At 48.4% G+C, this 16,670-nt stretch overlaps 1 protein-coding gene across 3 annotated transcripts; it reads left to right on the forward strand.

Moving 5' to 3' along the window:
• Positions 1-1,745: 1,745 nt before the first annotated feature.
• On the forward strand, positions 1,746-11,794 carry Vamp5 (vesicle associated membrane protein 5). 3 transcript variants are annotated; one of them, XM_042690447.1, is made up of 3 exons: positions 1,746-1,821; positions 10,759-10,896; positions 11,343-11,794. In XM_042690447.1, exons 1-3 carry the CDS (start codon positions 1,819-1,821, stop codon positions 11,550-11,552), a joined length of 351 nt encoding a protein of 116 aa, XP_042546381.1. In that variant the 5' UTR covers positions 1,746-1,818; the 3' UTR covers positions 11,553-11,794. The 3 variants fall into 3 exon arrangements, with proteins under 3 accessions (XP_042546381.1, XP_042546380.1, XP_042546379.1); XM_042690446.1 differs by lacking the exon at positions 1,746-1,821 and adding an exon at positions 2,970-2,993 and having other exon boundaries at positions 11,343-11,792; XM_042690445.1 differs by lacking the exon at positions 1,746-1,821 and adding an exon at positions 3,393-3,429 and having other exon boundaries at positions 11,343-11,792.
• The last annotated feature ends 4,876 nt before the right edge of the window (positions 11,795-16,670 follow it).

Here is a 16,670-nt window from a genome sequence, read left to right on the forward strand (position 1 = left end):
GATGCAAGCTCAGGCCATCCGGGTTCTGTGAGAGTCTTCCTTACAGAGAAGGATCAGACCCAGAGAGGGAAACTCTATTTGGATGTTGGCAGTGGCCTGAGTAGGGTGGAGGTACCTAGTGATTATTAGGTAGCAGCAAGAAGACGGTACATTCAGCTTAGGAGAACTCTCTAGCAATAGCAGACATGTCAGCTTACCCAGCTGAAAAACAAGCTTCTGTCCAAGTAGATCTGAAGTTCCCTCCTGAAGGATCTAGAATAATTCCTTTCCCCATGGGGACAGAGGTTTCCTTCCTTCCTTCCTTCCTATTTCTCTTTCTTTTCTTTCTTCCTTTCTTTCTCCCTCTTTTCTTTCTTTTAAATAGTTATTATAGCTGGGAAGGTGGCTCAAGTGGTAGAGCGCTCGCCTTGAGCTGAAGAGCTGAGGGACAGCGCCCAGGCCCAGAGTTCAGGCCCCACGACCGACAAAAAAAAAAAAAGTTATTATAAAGATGATATACAGAGGGGCTACAGTTCATAAGTCAGGTGACGAGGACATTTCTTTTTGGACTGTGTCACCCCTTCCCTTCCTTCTCTCCCAGTTTTTCCCTCCTGTCTCCACCCACAAGTTGTATAGTTCATTTTCAATACAGTGTTTAGTGAGTACTACTACAGCAGAGACTGCTTCCTCCCTTCTTCCCTCTTTTCCTCCCACCCTCCATCCTTTCTTTCCTTCCTTCCTTTTCTTGTCTTTTCTTTTTTCATACTGGGGGTCGAACCTAGGATGTTGCCCTTGCTAGGCTAGTGCTTTGCCACTAACCTACTTCCCATCCCATGACCACTTTCTTTGTAAGTGGGGGTGAAATCCACATAAGATATAAATGTCTTGTGTGTGTGTGTGTGTGTGTGTGTGTGCGTGTGCACGCACACGCTGGGCCTGGAGCTTGAACTCAAGGCCTGGGCACTGTCCCTGAGCTTCTTTTTGTTCAAGGCTAGCACTCTATCACTTCAGATACAGCTCCACTTATGGCTTTTTCTGAGTAGTTTATTGGAGATAAGAGTCTCACAGACGTTCCTGTCCAGGTTAGCTTTGAACCATGAATCATTTCAGCCTCCTGAGTAGCTAGGAAAAGGCATGAGCCACCAGTACCTGGCTACAAGTTATAATTTTAAGGTGTACAACTCAATGACCTGTGGGGTGCTCAGACTGTTGTGCAACCACCTGTCTTCCATTTGAGAACGTTTGGGGCATCTATTTTTAGCATGGGTAAGATGCAGACACTAAGGTGGCAGACACCCTGCCTGGCTTGTTCATGACATCCCAGTGCCTTCACAGAGCCTAGCAGGGGCTCCATAGGTGGTTAGAGTGAATGGCACTTCTCTTACTAATGTCATCTACCAGATCCCTGGCAGCCCCAGCTCCAGGGTGCACAACTGCGTGGGGTTCATGGATTAGGCGCGCACACACGCACTCCTTTCAGGGGTGCCCAGCATGCAGAACTGGCACCAGGCTGGGGTGTCATCTGAAGTTGGGCGCTGGTGGCCCGGCAGGAGGCGCCCCATGGACCCTGCCGCGGGCCAGCTTTCGGTTTGACCTGGTCCGGGTCATCGCTCACGGAAGGCGCAGCTCCCCCTCCACTCCCCCCCCCCCCCGCCCCGTCCCTCCTCTCCCCCCCCCCCGCCCCGTCCCTCCTCTCCCCCCCCCCCGCCCCGTCCCTCCTCTCCCCCCCCCCCCCGCCCCCGCCAGCGCCCGGCCCCGCCCCGCCCCACCGCTTCCTCCGGGACGCTGGCAGCTCAGTGGGCACAGAAGCCGGGACCAGACGCGGCGGCTGCGGCAGCGATGGTGAGGGCGCGGGGCAGGGTCACCTGGCCCGGTGGGGCAGAGGGCTAGAGTGCAGGGTAGGGGGCGGGAGGCGGGGGTGAAAAGCCCTTGGGGAATGGGAGGCTGAGAAGGGTGGACCCGCAAGGGAATCCGCACGGGAGCGGGCAGACCCAGCTCCGCACTCAGCCTGCGGGAGAGCGAGGTGTACGCCCCGTCGCGGCTGCCCCAGGCAGAAGGAGCCAGCCTGGCTCTTGCTTCCCACGCCTGTGCAGCCCAGTGGCCTCTGTGACTTTGGCTTTGCAGACAGACTGGGTTTGAGATCTTGTCTGTGTGACCCAGGGCAAGTCACTTAACCTCTCTGAGCCTCCTTTTCCGCACGGTGAAGTGGGGCCAGCAATAACCCTTACTGGTTTAAAGGGAGGTGACCTGGAGCTCCTATGGCAGAGGCTGACGGCCAGGCACGCAGAGCCCACTGCTAAGAAGTTGGGGGTAATGTGATGACCTCTTCAGCCCTTCCCCAAGCTCAGAGAAGCCAAGCCTGGCTGGGGGTTGGAAATCCGATCCCACACCTGGTAGAGGCCCTTCCAGCCTGACACACTGGGTACTAGAGTGTGAACTTTTTCCCTGGGAAAGAGGAACAAAAAAAAAAGTTGTTTACTCCTTTGTAAAACTTCCCTGTGGTTATCAAAGTGTGGCACAGGTTTGATCCCCTCCTAAAATCTACCTAGTGACACAGCCCGGACTGAGTCACCCTCACCCTGATTCAGACACTGGGCTCTGTCCTCACTTGCCTTTTCTAAGGCAAAAGTATCAAGAGTCAGTTGGTGGCAGGAGCCCCCTCCCCTGGGGCTCCTGGGAAGATGGGCCCGGCAGGAAGTGGTGGGTTTGGTGCTTTAAAGGTTCTGTCTTGGAGAAGCTGGTGGGGTGTGATGGATGTGGTCTGCCTTTCTAGGGGTCTTGATGCCTAGATGGCCTCTTCTCTGGGGAACTGAAGGCAGGAAAGGGAAGTGGAGCAGGAAGGTAGTAGTGAGGTCTGAGGCCACACCAGGAAATTGAGGGAGGCTCTGGGAATGGGCAGAGCCTTGAGCCCACTTCCAAGCATGTGGGGGGCAAGAGATCAGGCAAGGCTGGGTATGGGCTGCTAGCCCTGGAGGTAGACTGTGAGCTGGAGAGAAGAGGAAACTGAAATGAAGGTGATGGCAAAGATCATAGTGGGACTGGCGTGAGGATAGAACTTAATAGTGGATCAGAGCCTGGAGAGGGCGTATTGATTGGGCTCCCAGCTTCACCCTCTTACGCTCTGTCTCTCATTCTTCTCTGGACTCTCATTCTGGCTTGGTGTTTTCATTTAGGGCTCTACCCCTTGAGCCACAACTCCATTTCTGGCTTTTTACTGATTAACTGGAAGTGTCTCTCAGACTTTTCTGCGAGACCCTGGCTTTGACCTGAGATCATCAGATTTCAGCCTCCTGAGTAGCTAAGATTTCAAGTGAGCCACCAGCACCTGTCAAATCCTGTCTCTTTAATCATGTCCTTTCTTTTCTTTTTTTTTCTGTCACATTCTGTAACTTCCATTTACCTTATTGTTACAGAGGTGATGTACAGAGGGATTTCAATTGCATGAGTCAGGTAATGAATGACTACATATCCTTTCAGACAGTGTCTTCTGTTCCCAATTCTCTCCCAGTCCCTCCCTCCCGTCTCTACCCACAACTTGTATAGTCCACTTTCATCAATGTCCAGTGAGCTCCACTGCTGCACTTTTTCATCCTTTTTCCCTTGAGTTCTGTGCTTCCCCCCCAACCACCCCCACCAACCCTCCTGAAGATACAGATGTGACTACACCATACATAAGGTAAAGAAAAAAGAAGTCTTTTGATTCCATATCTTGGAGTTTGTTTCAGTATGTATATTACTTTATATAAATATGAAGTCCTTGCCCTTTCTTTCCTTTCCATCACTTTCCTTTTCCTTCCTTCTTCCCATACCCTTTTTCTACCCTTTTCCTTTCTCCTTTTCCTTCTTCTTTATGACACATTCAATCAACAAGAATTTTGTAGCATGTTCCTTTGTGCTGCTCATGATGACTGTAGAGATTAGAGTAGAAACAAAGCAGTAACGGGAAAGACAGAAACTGAATGAATCAGTCTGTTGAAGTCATTCACATTGTAAATGGGCCCCTCTCTAAAGAGTTTGTGTGTGGAGTCACATGCCTCCCTCAGATGCACCCAAGTTGAGCTGGCAACATCAAAAGGGCTGAAGATGGCACTGGTGGCTCATGCCTTGTAATGCTAGCTACTCAGGAAACTGAGAAGAGAAGGATCATGGTTCAAAGTTAGCCCACGCAGAAAAATCAGAGAGACTTAATCTCCAATTAGCTATCCAAAAGCCAGGCTGGAGGCATGGTTGAAGTAAGTAGTGAAGTGCCAGCCATTAGCAAGCAAGCTCAGCAGGAGGCTCTAAATTCAGATCTCACTGAGGAGAATGGGAGTGGGAGGGTTAGATGAATCTTTAGCCAGCCACTGCAGCATTGGCTCTCCCGTTACCTGCATCTGGTTTAGCACAGGGTTTGGAATGTGATCGCTGGAGTCTATGTTGGCATCACACTCTGATCTTAAACTTCCCAGCTCTGTGCTATTAAGTGATTTTACACCTCTGGACCAAAGTTTCCTCTAAAATGGGATACTAGTACTGTGTTCATTGGATTATTGTGAGAATTTAATGAGAAAAGATGAACAAACAGCTAATAGCACCATGTTCAGGTAAGTTATAAGCCTTAAGCTGTTATAAGATGTTAAGGCTACCTTTATGGCCCGCGGAAAATGGCATGGCTCAAGTGGTAGAACATTTGCTTAGTAAAACCTGAGTTCAAACCCTAAACCATACACACATACATACATACACACACAAAAGGTGTTATTGCTCAAGATATCTAATCTTTTCAACAGCTCAGAGTGCCTGATGAGACTAAACCAGATGCAGTTTTCAAAGGCCAATGAAAAGTCTTCATTTGGGTTAGAAAGAATTAAAGGCACAAGGGTACAATAGGGAAGAACTTGCTTGATTGAACATTTTGTAAAACTTAAGTGGTCTGAACAACCATAAGTATTTTGCTCTCACAGTAAGTATTGAGGTCTGACCTCTAAGGGAAGATTTTTTTTTTTTTTGGTCGGTCATGGGGCTTGAACTCTGGGCCTGGGCGCTGTCCCTCATTTCTTCAGCTCAAGGCAAGCGCTCTACCACTTGAGCTACAGTGCCACTTCCGGTTTTCTGGTGGTTTATTAGAGATAGGAGTCTAACGGTCTCTCCTGCCCGGGCTGGCTTTGAACCGCGATCCTCAGATCTCAGCCTCCTGAGTAGCTAGGATTACAGGCTTGAGCCACCAGCGCCCGGCTGGAAGATTTTTTTTTTTTAATCGCCGAGGTTCTGAGTGCTCTATATAGTTTTTTTTGTTTTTTTTTTTTGTCGGTCGTGGGGCTTGAACTCTGGGACTGGGCGTGGTCCCTCAGCTCTTCAACTCAAGGCGAGCGCTCTACCACTTGAGCTACAGCGCCACTTCCTGGAAGATTTTTTTTTAAGAGAAGGTAAACTTGGTCTGTATCAATATTAGCTCTTATTTATTGAACATTTCATATGGGTAAAGCATTGTGCTAAGGTTTTTGTTTTTGTTTTTTTGTCAGCTGTGGGGCTTGAACTCTGGACCTGGGTGCTATCCCTGAGCTCTTCAGCTCAAAGCTAATGCTCTACCACTTGAGCCACAGTGCCACTTCCAGTTTTTGGAGTGGTTTATTGGAGATTAGAGTCTCATGGACATTCCTGCCCCAGCTGGCTTTGAACAGCGATCCTCAGATCTCAGCCTCCTGAGTAGCTATAATTATAGGCATGAGCCATTGGCACTCGGCTATGCTAAGGTTTTTGTTTACAACATGTCACATAATTCCAAACTAGTATTATGAGGTTTATATGGTAGGTATTTTTATTATCACCATTTTGTAGACCAGGAAGTGGAGGACAGAAAGGTCACATCCTCAATCCCATTCACTCAGCTGGTGAGTGGCAGAGGCGGGATTTGAAGATAGGGATGGGATGTACATCTCAGAGCTGAGTGCCAACCCAGGGAGGAGAGGACTCAGTACCACCTGTACCTGTCCATCCCCACCAGCTGGAACAGGGCTTCTTGGATAACAAGAAGAGTTAGGATAGGAACTGTGATGTATTTAGTTGTTTATTGTTTCTAGTTAAGATATAGGATTTTTTATTATGTTACAAAGGTTGGTCTTAAATTCTGTGGTTCAGACAGGTACTGGTAGCTCACGCCTGTAATCCTAGCTACTCAGGAGGCTGAGATCTGAGAATTGTGTTTCACAGCCAGACCAGGCAGCAAAGCCCATGAGACTCTTGTCTCCAATAAACTATTTAAAGAGCTGGAAATAGAGCTGTGGCTCAAGTTGTAGAGCATCAGCCTTGAGGCTCAAAGATAGCACCCATGCCCAGAATTCAAGCCCCAGAGCCAGCACAAAAACAAAACAAAACAAACCTCTAGGTTTCAAGTTATCCTGCTACCTCAAATTCCTCAAGAAATTTGTTTTTCAGATTTTTTTTTTGTGTGTCAGTTGTGGGGCTTGAACTCTGGGCCTGGGCACTGTCCCTGAGCAAGCCCTCTACCACTTGAGCCACAGCCCTACTTCCAGTTTTCTGGTGGTTAATTGGAGATAAGAGTCTCACAGACTTTCCTGCCCAGGCTGGCTTTGAACTGTGATCCTCAGATCTCAGCCTCCTGAGATGCTACAATTACAGGTGTGAGCCAGGGGCGCCCAGCTTTGTTTTTCAGATTTAACTTATGACCATACATGCTAGGAAAGTGTTCTACCATTGAGCTCCCAATAGGGAGGTTTTTTTCTTTGCTGTTGTTGTTTTTTGGATTTTTTGGTTTTTGTTTTTTTGTTGGTCCTGGGACTTGAACTCATGGCCTGGATGCTGTCCCTGAGCTTGCCTGCCAGCCTGCCTGCCTGCCTGCCTGCCTGCCTGCCTCCCTCCCTCCCTCCCTCCCTCCCTCCCTCCTTCTCTCCCTCCCTCTCTCCCTTCCTTCCTTCCTTCCTTCCTGCCTGCCTGCCTTCTTTTTCCCTTCCTTTCATTCTTTATTTCTGTTTTTCTTTTTTAGCTCAAGGCTAGCACTCTACTACTTGAGCCACAGCTCCACTTTCAGCTTTTTGATGATTAATTGGAGGTAAGGGTCTCTGGACTTTACAGCCCGAGCTGTCTTCAAACCATAATCCTCAGATCTCAGTCTCCTGAGTAGCTAAGATTATAGGCATGAGCCATCAGCACCAGGATTAACAGGGAGGATTTTATGAGTTGTGTTTGCAAGAGTATTGAGTTTGGAAAAACCTGGAAGATTGTCTAGAGGATTAAGGATATAGCTCAGTGGTAGAACACTTACCTAGCATGTGTGTAGCCCCGAGTTCCATCCCAGCTCTGTGTGTGTGTGTGTGTGTGTGTGTGTGTGGTTTAGTGTTTTAGGGGGATATTCTGTATAGATAGGAACAGTCAGTCAAGAACATTTCCTGTATAACTACAACCCTCTGTTTAGCAACAACTGCACTTCTTCCTTTTTCTAGGCTCAAAACCCCAAGTCCTGCCTCTGTAATACTTTCACCCCCCCCCACCTCCTCTCTGCAGTCTGCTCCCCATGCAACCCTTCCCTCTTCCCAAGGCAGACATCTCATCCTCTGCTGATGGCCTCCACCACCCTCGGGCTGGCCTCTCTGCCCAGACTTTTCTCCTCTCTTCCATATCCTGAAGCTCCTCTGGCTCATCACTCCCTCCATGCTAGACTTTGCTAGACTCCTTGATTGTACTGCTTTCCTCAGTGCCACTCTGCCCTTCCCCATTTACCTTTGGCTTAACCCTTCACTGTTGCAGTGTGCCCCCCCACCCATGTCTCTCTGCCAAAATGCCCCAGCTTCACCCCATCCTTCAAGTGCTCACCACACCATTCGAATCACAATTCTCCCTCTTGCAATCATGCCCTGTCTGTGGGCTGCTACAACACTTACCCTTTGTATCTCACAGTGTAACTCTTTATCCTACTCTGATTGTATCGTATGTGTCTCTTCCCCAGCTGAAGAGGAATCTCCCTGAAAAGAGGCATAGTTCATTCAGAAAATATTTATCACTCACCCACTGCTAGCCAGGCACTATGCTGAGTTACAAGTGGCACAGGGCTGCATGGCCCTTGCCCTCTAATTGCCCATCTCCTTCTTTAATCCCTAGTGCATTATCTCTTTGGATACCAATAGAGGTCCATGCACCAGAATTTCCTTTTAATGCTGCAGAATAGGACTGCAGAGGACTGAGACTCACTTGAATGGCTCTATGATCCCTGGAGCACATGTGTTCTTTTAAGCCTGGGCCTATCTTGGCCCCACAGTGAAGGAGACTGCTTCAGATTATAGGTGGAGAACCAGCCAACCCTCTGGAGAATGTGACCCAGTGTCACCCATGTGGGAATAAGAATAACAACAGCTGTAGCATTCAGAACAGAAAAAAAAATCACAACTAGTATCCTACCAGCTTAGCAATGTCTCATTTTCCTATCTTTATTGATTCCTAAATTTTTGCCTGCGACTATCAGAGTGTGAGGGAAGCTCGCTTATCTAGCGATAACCGAGTGTCGTTGAATAAAAAATAGTAGTAAGAATAAAAATCCAGGCACCAGTGACTCATGCCCTCATCTTAGCTACTCAGGAGTATCTCAGTTCAAAGTCAGCTGGGGCAGACAAATCCCCAGGGAGACTCATTTCCAATTAACCACCAAAAAGCAGGAAGTGGAGCTGTGGCTCAAGTGGCAGAATACTGGTCTTGAGCAAAAAAGCTAAGGGATAGTGCCAGGCCCTGAGTTCAAGCCCCATGACACACTCCCTCCCCCCCCCCCCATTTAGTGGTGATGGTTGACTCATGGCTCTCCTGCTCTCTACGTTATTGCCCTGGTTCCCCAGCCTGTGAACAACCCCCACCCCGTTTGCCTGCTAGCTCTTGAAGTAGGTTGTTTTTCTAGCTCATGAGTAAATATTGACCTGTTTGGGTTTCAGATGCCTTCCCCTCAAAACTCTTGCTGAGCTGGATAACCACAGGAGGACATCTCTTGAGACTAAGAGTTGCTTTTGGATAGACTATAAAGCAAATGACCCCCTCATTATGTCCAGCACTGTATCCTGGGCCTCTGCCCTCCCCTGGGAGCTTGTGGGAGCTTGTGGTCTAGTTGGGGAGAAAAGATTCCAGCATTGGGGATGCTTCCATGCTGAGTTCAAGGCAGCTGCAAGGATCCTAAAGGAGAATTCTTGCGTGAGGAGGAGGTGGTCCTTTGTGAACTGCAAGATCCCTTCCAACACTGAAGTTTTCTGGTTTTAAGTGGAATTCAGTCAAGTGCCAAAATGTCTGCTGCAAACAATGGGCGATATGGGCTGGCAGGAAAGGGGGGTTGGCTGATACTCTGTGTGAGGAGGAGATAGAACAGGCATGGGTTGTGGAGGACTAGACTGGGGGGAGGGAGTTGCTGTGGTTTGCTAATCCCCCGGCATTCATCTGCCTGAAATGTCCCTGGACCTGCTCCTGGGCCTGCAGCTCATAACAGTGCCTGCTGCCCGAGGACTCTCAGTCACATGTAACCAGAGCGCAGGGTATTTCCCATTCATGATCCAGACTTTCCTTTCTATTCTCTCAATCTCCTCCAGCTTGGAACCCCTGTGCCTCCCTTCCTAGTTCTCTAAAATGAGCTGGATTTTTGATTAGTTGATGCCTAGGTTGGGAAAGTTAAGGCTAATGAACTGGACCTCATTGAAGATCATGACTGATTAGAAGGCTGGAGACCAGAGGCCAGAGACCAAGTGGAATGATGTGCAAATGGGTTGACCAGGAGGCAGTACTGGCTTGACCAGGCAGGGGCCGAAGGATGAGCCTCAAGGATGAGCCTAAGCTTCTCAGTTTGGAAGTGATTATGATGTGACCTGGTCCAAAACAGCTCTCTCTCTCTCTCTCTCCCTCTCCCTCTGTCTGTCTGTCTCTGTCTCTGTCTCTCTCTCTCCTCCCCACCTCTCTCTCTATCCCACTTGAGCCACAGCTCCAATTCTAGCTCTTTTTGGTGCTTAATTGAAGATAAGAGTCTCACAGCCTTTCTTGCTCAGGCTGGCAAGATCTCAGCCTCCTAAATAGCTAGGTTTATAGGCCTGAACCATCAGCACCCAGCTCAAAATTGCTTTCTTAACCTGATAGAGTGAAATGTCTTCCCTGTATGGCTTCCAGTTAAGTAGCACTGATCCCTGTTCTGGTTGCCCGCTTGGGCCAGAGTGAAGCTATAGGGAAGGAATGCAAATCTAGAACACATGAGCATAGTCAGTGTCTGCTTTGTGGGTTGTGGGAGGAGGGGGTCCTGGGAAGCCCCCATTGAATGGGGTCTTAAAGGAAGCTGAAATGCTGACAGTCATGCTGACAGATTCTGGTCTTGATGGGTGATGGGCAGAGCCTGTGAGACCTGAGTAGGTGAGCCCCCACCTATTCAAAAGGCCAACCTGGGGGCTGGGAAGGTGGCTCAGTGGTAGAGTGCTTGCCTTGCATGCATGAGGCTCTGGGTTCGATTCCTCAGCACCACATAAGCAAAAAAGAAAAAAGCCAGAAGTGGCGCTATGGCTCAAGTGGTAGAGCGCTAGCCTTGAGCTGAAGAGCTGAGGGACAGCGCCCAGGCCCAGAGTTCAGGCCCCATGACCAGACCTAAAACTAAATAAAAAAAAAACAAAAACAAAAGGTCAACCTGTTTGTGCACACACCATGCACTTCCATGAAGGATGCAATTCCTCATGTGTCATACCCATTGGTAGTGCAGGAAGAGAACTTTGGGTCTTAGGGACAAATGAAGGGTTGGGTGGGTTCTCATGCAGTCCTGACCTTAGGCTTGGTGCCCAGGCAGGGAAAGAGTTGGAGCGATGCCAACGGCAGGCGGATGAGGTGACGGAAATCATGCTCAACAACTTTGACAAGGTCCTGGAGCGTGATGGAAAGCTGGCAGAACTGGAGCAGCGTTCAGACCAACTCCTGGACATGGTGTGAGGCCCCAGGAAGCAGGAAAGGGAGGGGAAAGGAGGGAGGAGAGGGGAGGGAAGCTTGACACTCAAGCTGCACTCAGGGTTTCTAAATCCTTGATAGGGACTGAGGCTATTTTCAGCCTTCTAGCCTAGATATGCAATGAGCAGGCTTCACAAAGTAAGAAGTGCTTTTTTTTTTTTTAAGTTGTGAACCTTCCCAAAGATCAAGGATTTGGCCTTGTTAACTGGGAGTAAGCTGATAGGTCTGACAGTCAAGAGCTCTGTCAGTCTCTGAGATGGGGAGTCAGGCTGGGAGGATCCCAGGGAAGGTTGAGTAGAGGGAAAAGAGATAGGGTGGGGAAGATGCAGGAGAAGACCAGGCCTCCCTGGGATGTGGTGAAAGGAGCTGGCTCTGAGGCACTGGGGAACCTCTAACTCCTATCCTGTGTCTGGGGACTTCCACAGAGTTCAGCCTTCAGCAAGACAACCAAGTCCTTGGCCCAGAAGAAGCGCTGGGAGAACATCCGCTGCCGGATCTACTTGGGGCTGGTGGTGGCTGGTGGCCTGCTCATCCTCCTGATTGTGCTGCTGGCCATCTTTCTACCACAGAGCAGTGGGGACAGTACTCCCCCACAGGCCCAAGACGCAGGCACAGTCTCAGGAACTGGGGATTGACTCAGCTGGGCCTGATGAGAAACCAAATGTTCTGGTATCCCAAGAGCTCTGCCATTTGCTCCTGTCTGAGCCACCATGTGAGAGACAAAGGGCAGCCCTGATACATGCACCTCTGTGTCTTCCATCATGCCAGAGACTGGCCCTCAGGGCAGCCTGCTGCACTGGCCAGGCCAGGCCAGCCCCACTTGGAGCTCAGTAAAAGCTGCTGTTTGGTTAAAAGCGTGTGTGTGTGTGTGTGTGTGTGTGTGTGTGTGTGTGTGTGTGTGTGTGTGTGTGTGTGTGTGTGTGTGTGTGTGTGTGTGTGTGTGGAGTACTAGCTAATGCTAGTACTCCAGGCCTTATGATCCTCTCCCTTAGCTTTTCTTTTTTTGTGTGTGCTGGTCCTGGGGCTTGAACTCAGGGCCTGGGCACTGTCCCTGAGCTTTTATGCTCAAGTCTAGTGCTCTATCACTTGTGTTATAACCACACATCTAGTTTTTTTATGATTAATTGGAGATAAGAGTCTTACAGGCCTGGGAAGGTGGCTCAGTGGTAGAGTGCTTGCCTCGCATGCATGAGGCCCTGGGTTTGATTTCTCAGCACCACATAAGCAGAAAAGGCCGGCAGTGATGCTGTGGCTCAAGTGGTAGAGCGCTAGCTTTGAGCTGAAGAGCTGAGGGACAGCACCCAGGCCCAGAGTTCAGGCCTCACGACTGACCAAAAAAAAAAAAAAAAAAAAGAGCCGGGCGCTGGTGGCTCACGCCTGTAATCCTAGCTGCTCAGGAGGCTGAGATTTGAGGATCGCGGTTCAAAGCCAGCCCGGGCAGGAGAGACTGTGAGACTCCTATCTCCAATAAAAAACCATCAGAAAAAAACCGGAAGTGGCGCTGTAGCTCAAGTGGTAGAGCGCTCGCCTTGAGCTGAAGAGCTGAGGGACAGCGCCCAGGCCCAGAGTTCAAGCCCCACGGCCGACAAAAAAAAAAAAAAAAAGAGTCTTACAGACTTTCCTGCCCAGGCTGGCTTTGAACCACCATCCTCAGATCCTCAGATCTCAGCCTCCTGGGTAGCTAGGATTACAAGTGTAAGCCACAGATGCCTAGCTGCCCTTAGCTTTTTTGTTTCTTATGCTACCGAGTATAGAACCCAGAGCATTATACCTGCTGGGCAAGCACTTTGCCACTGAGCTACACCTTAGCCCTTAGCTTTTTTTTGGGGGGGGGGGGGATTTGGATAGTTGTGGGGCTTGAACTCAGAGCTTGGGCACTGTCTCTGAGCTCTTTCTCTCAAGGCTAGTGCTCCACCATTTTGAGTCACAGCTCCACTTCTGGTTTTCTAGTGATTAATTGGAGATAAAAACCTCATGGACTTTCCTGTCCAGGCTGGCTTTGAACTGCAATCCTTAGATCTCAGCCTTTTGAGCAGTAAGGATTATAGGTGTGAGCCACTATCACCCGACTTGCTCTTAGCTTTTTTGATCAAGGTTAGTGCTTCAACTTGAGCCATACCTCCACTTCTGGCTTTTTGCCGGTTAATTAGAGATAAGTGTCTCAAGGCTGGCTTCGAGCTGGGATCTTAGCCTCCTGAGTAGATATGATTACTAAAGTGAGATACCAGTGTCCAGCTTCATTTTTGACATCTTGCGGATGCTCAGAGGACCAGTGGGATTCTAGATGGAAAAAGAGAAAAGCACTTCAGAGATACTTTCATGAGGCTCTCATGTCAGATAGACCTTTGCCCCTTGATCACTCCCTACTTCACAATTTCTCAGCCTATACCAGTGTTATTCCTAAGACTCTAAATCCAGTTTCAGATGTAGCAAATGAAGTGAAAACCCAGAGCCTTTTATGCTGTTATACTGTGGAGTCACAAAGGAGTTTGTCTTGTAGGAAAGAATTCAGGGTTTTCCAGTGCTCCAGTATCTTTAGGGACACAGTAAGGATTATTGGGCAGGAACAGCAGAAGGAAAGAAGGCCCCACCAAGACTAAGGAAGCAGAGCAGCCTCTGCCTGGTTTAACTATAGTTCAAACTCAACTATGAATGGCAAGGGAAATTCAGAAGTTTTTTTTTTTTGTTGGCCGTGGGGCTTGAACTCTGGGCCTGGGCGCTGTCCCTCAGCTCTTCAGCTCAAGGCGAGCGCTCTACCACTTGAGCTACAGCGCCACTTCCGGTTTTCTGGTGGTTTATTGGAGATAGGAGTCTCATGGTCTCTCCTGCCCAGGCTGGCTTTGAACCATGATCCTCAGATCTCAGCCTCCTGAGTAGCTAGGATTACAGGCGTGAGCCACCAGCGCCCGGCGGAAATTCAGAAGTATATAAAATAAGAAACTCATTGTTCAATAGAATGAGGGCTACTCACAGAAACAAGACCAAACCCTGAGAAGTATATGGAGCTTTATTACAGATTTTGTTCCTTCTTTACCTTTTTTTGGGAGGTACTGGGATTTGAATGCAAGGCTTTCCAATTGCTAAGCAGACATTCTACCACTTGAACCACTCCACTAGTCTGTGTGTGTGTGTGTGTGTGTGTGTGTGTGTGTGTGTTGATCCTGGCTTGATCTCAAGGCCTGGGTATTATCCTTGAGCTTTTGTTGTTATTGTTGTTGTTTTGTTTTTGTCCAGTCCTGGGGCCTGAACTCTGGGCCTGGGTACTGTCCCTCAGCTCTTCAGCTCAAGGCTAGCACTCTACCACTTAAGCCACAGCGCCACTCCTGGCTTTTTTTTTCTGCTTCTGTGGTGCTGAGGAATCAAACCCAGGGCCTCAGGCATGCAAGGCAAGCGCTCTACCACTAAGCCACCTTTCCAGCCCGAGTTTGTTTTTTTTCCTCAAGGGTGACACTCTACCACTTGAGCCACAGCTCCACTTCTGACTTTTGGTGATTAATTGTTGATAAGAATCTTACAGACTTTCCTGCCTGGTCTGGGAATTGTGATCTTCAGATGTCAGTTTCCTGAGTAGCTAGGATTTCAGGTGTGAGCCACTGGCAGGTAGTTCCTCTTTGCTCTGGTTAATTTCAAGATAAAGTATGTCCCACATGGCCTAAATTATGATCTTCCTATTTGTGCTTCTATTTGTCTCTGGAATGACAGGCGTACACCACTGAATCTAGCCATTGTGCTTTGTCCCTTGATCCCTTGTGATGGAAGGTGTGGCATGGTGTGCATACAGCCAGTGGTTAGGATGGAGTCTCAATTTTTTTTTTTCTGCATATGCTGGCCTTGAAGCCCAATCCCCTGATCTCCTCATCCTAGCTAGTTAGGATTATAGGAATAAGCCATCATGCCTCCCACAAGAGCTTATTATATTCACTAGGCTTACTACTGTCCTCCTTTTGCAAAGATTTTATTTTATTTTTTATTTTTATTTATTTTTTTGCAAATATTTAAAAAAAATTAGCCTTGCTGTTTCAACAGCACCAACTATGCACAAGCCACTTCTTGTTTTTGTTTTGTTTTTTTGGCCAGTCATGGGGCCTGAACTCTGGGCCTGGGCACTGTCCCTCACCTTCTTCAGCTCAAGGCTAGTGCTCTACCACTCGAGTCATAGCACCACTTCTGGCTTTCTCTGCTTATGTGGTGCTGAAGAATCGAACCCAGGGCCTCATGCATGCAAGGCAAGCGCTCTACCATTAAGCCACTTTCCCAGCCCACAAGCTACTTCTTAAACTTGGGTTTTACACATGGAAAAAGGACAAGGTAAGGCGGTTGGCTATGGTGGCTCACACCTTAATCCTAGCTACTAAGAAAGCTGAGATCTGAGGATCATGGTTCAAAGCCAGTCCTGGCAGGAAAGTCCGTGAGACTCTTATCTTCAAATTAACCACCTAACTCAAGTGGTAGAGCACTTGCCTTGAGCTGAAGAGCTGAAGAGCTGAGGGACAGCGCCCAGGCCCAGAGTTCAAGCCGCACAACTGACAAAAAAAAAAAAAAAAGGACAAGGTAGCTGTGTGGCTGTGGCTCACACCTGTAATTCTAGCTACTCAGGAGGCTCAGAAGTGAGGATTGTGGGTTTTTTTTTTTCGTGGTGGCGGGGGGGGGGGGGGGGGGGGGGGGTCCGGTCATGGGGCCTGAAGTCTGGGCCTGGGAGCCGTCCCTCAGCTCTTCAGCTCAAGGCTAGCACTCTACCACTTGAGCCACAATGCCACTTCCGGCTTTTTTTTTCCTGCTTATGTGGTGTTGAGGAATCGAACCCAGGACCTCATGTATGCAAGGCAAGCGCTCTACCACTGAGCCACCTTCCCAGCCCAGGATTGTGGTTTAAGGAAAATGCCTGTGTTCCCATCACTCTTAGGAGGATGAGAAAGGAATTCAAGGCCAGATTGGTCTACATAGCAACACCCTGTCTCAAAAAAAGGAGGTAGGGAATAAAATAATGTCATTTGCAGGGAAATGGATGGAACTAGAACAAATCATGGTTTTTTAAAAATATTTTTTTATTGTGAAAATACTGTACAGAGGGGTTACAATTACATGGGCAAGATAATGAGTACATTTCTTATCAAGCATTGTAGCCTCCTCCTTTGTTTCCCCTTCCCATCCCTTCCCAGCTTCCCCCTCCCACCCCCCAGAACAAATCATGTTAAGTGAGGTGAGCCAAGCTCAGATAGACAAACTGTGCATATTCTCTCTGATATTCAGAAGTTATATCCAAAATGCACTGGAATATGACAAATTATACAGGAGTCTAGACACACACACATGGTAAGACCGAAAGAGGATACTCTTAGGAGAAAAACACAAAGACACAATGTCTAAGTGCCTCTTCATATTTATATAAAATAGTTTTTACAGAACTGCCAAGATATGGAAACAAAGGTTTTTTGTTTTCAGTTTTTTATGATTCTGTCTTTACCTTATGTATGGTGTTTTCCTGTGTATGGGAGGGAAGGCAGAGAACTCAAGGGAAAAAACGGGTGAAAAAGGGCAGCAGTGGAGCTCATTGGACACTGATAAGACTGAACTATGCAACTCATGGGTGGAGATGGGAGGAAGGGACTGGGAGAGAGTGAGGGAACAGGAGACACTGTATGAAAGGCAGTGTACTCATTACCTGACTCATGTAATTGTAGTCCCTCTATAATAACAATAAAGTAGCCAGGTGCCGGTGGCTCACGCCTGTAATCCTAGCTACTCAGGAGGAG

Source organism: Dipodomys spectabilis, unplaced genomic scaffold (assembly GCF_019054845.1).
Source record: "Dipodomys spectabilis isolate Male_0828 unplaced genomic scaffold, ASM1905484v1 ptg000137l, whole genome shotgun sequence".
Taxonomy (NCBI): domain Eukaryota; kingdom Metazoa; phylum Chordata; class Mammalia; order Rodentia; family Heteromyidae; genus Dipodomys; species Dipodomys spectabilis.

Coding starts and splice junctions, on each gene's coding strand:
- Vamp5 (XM_042690445.1), top strand. Junction 10,897..11,342: donor CAGACCAACTCCTGGACATG/GTGTGAGGCCCC, acceptor GGACTTCCACAG/AGTTCAGCCTTCAGCAAGAC.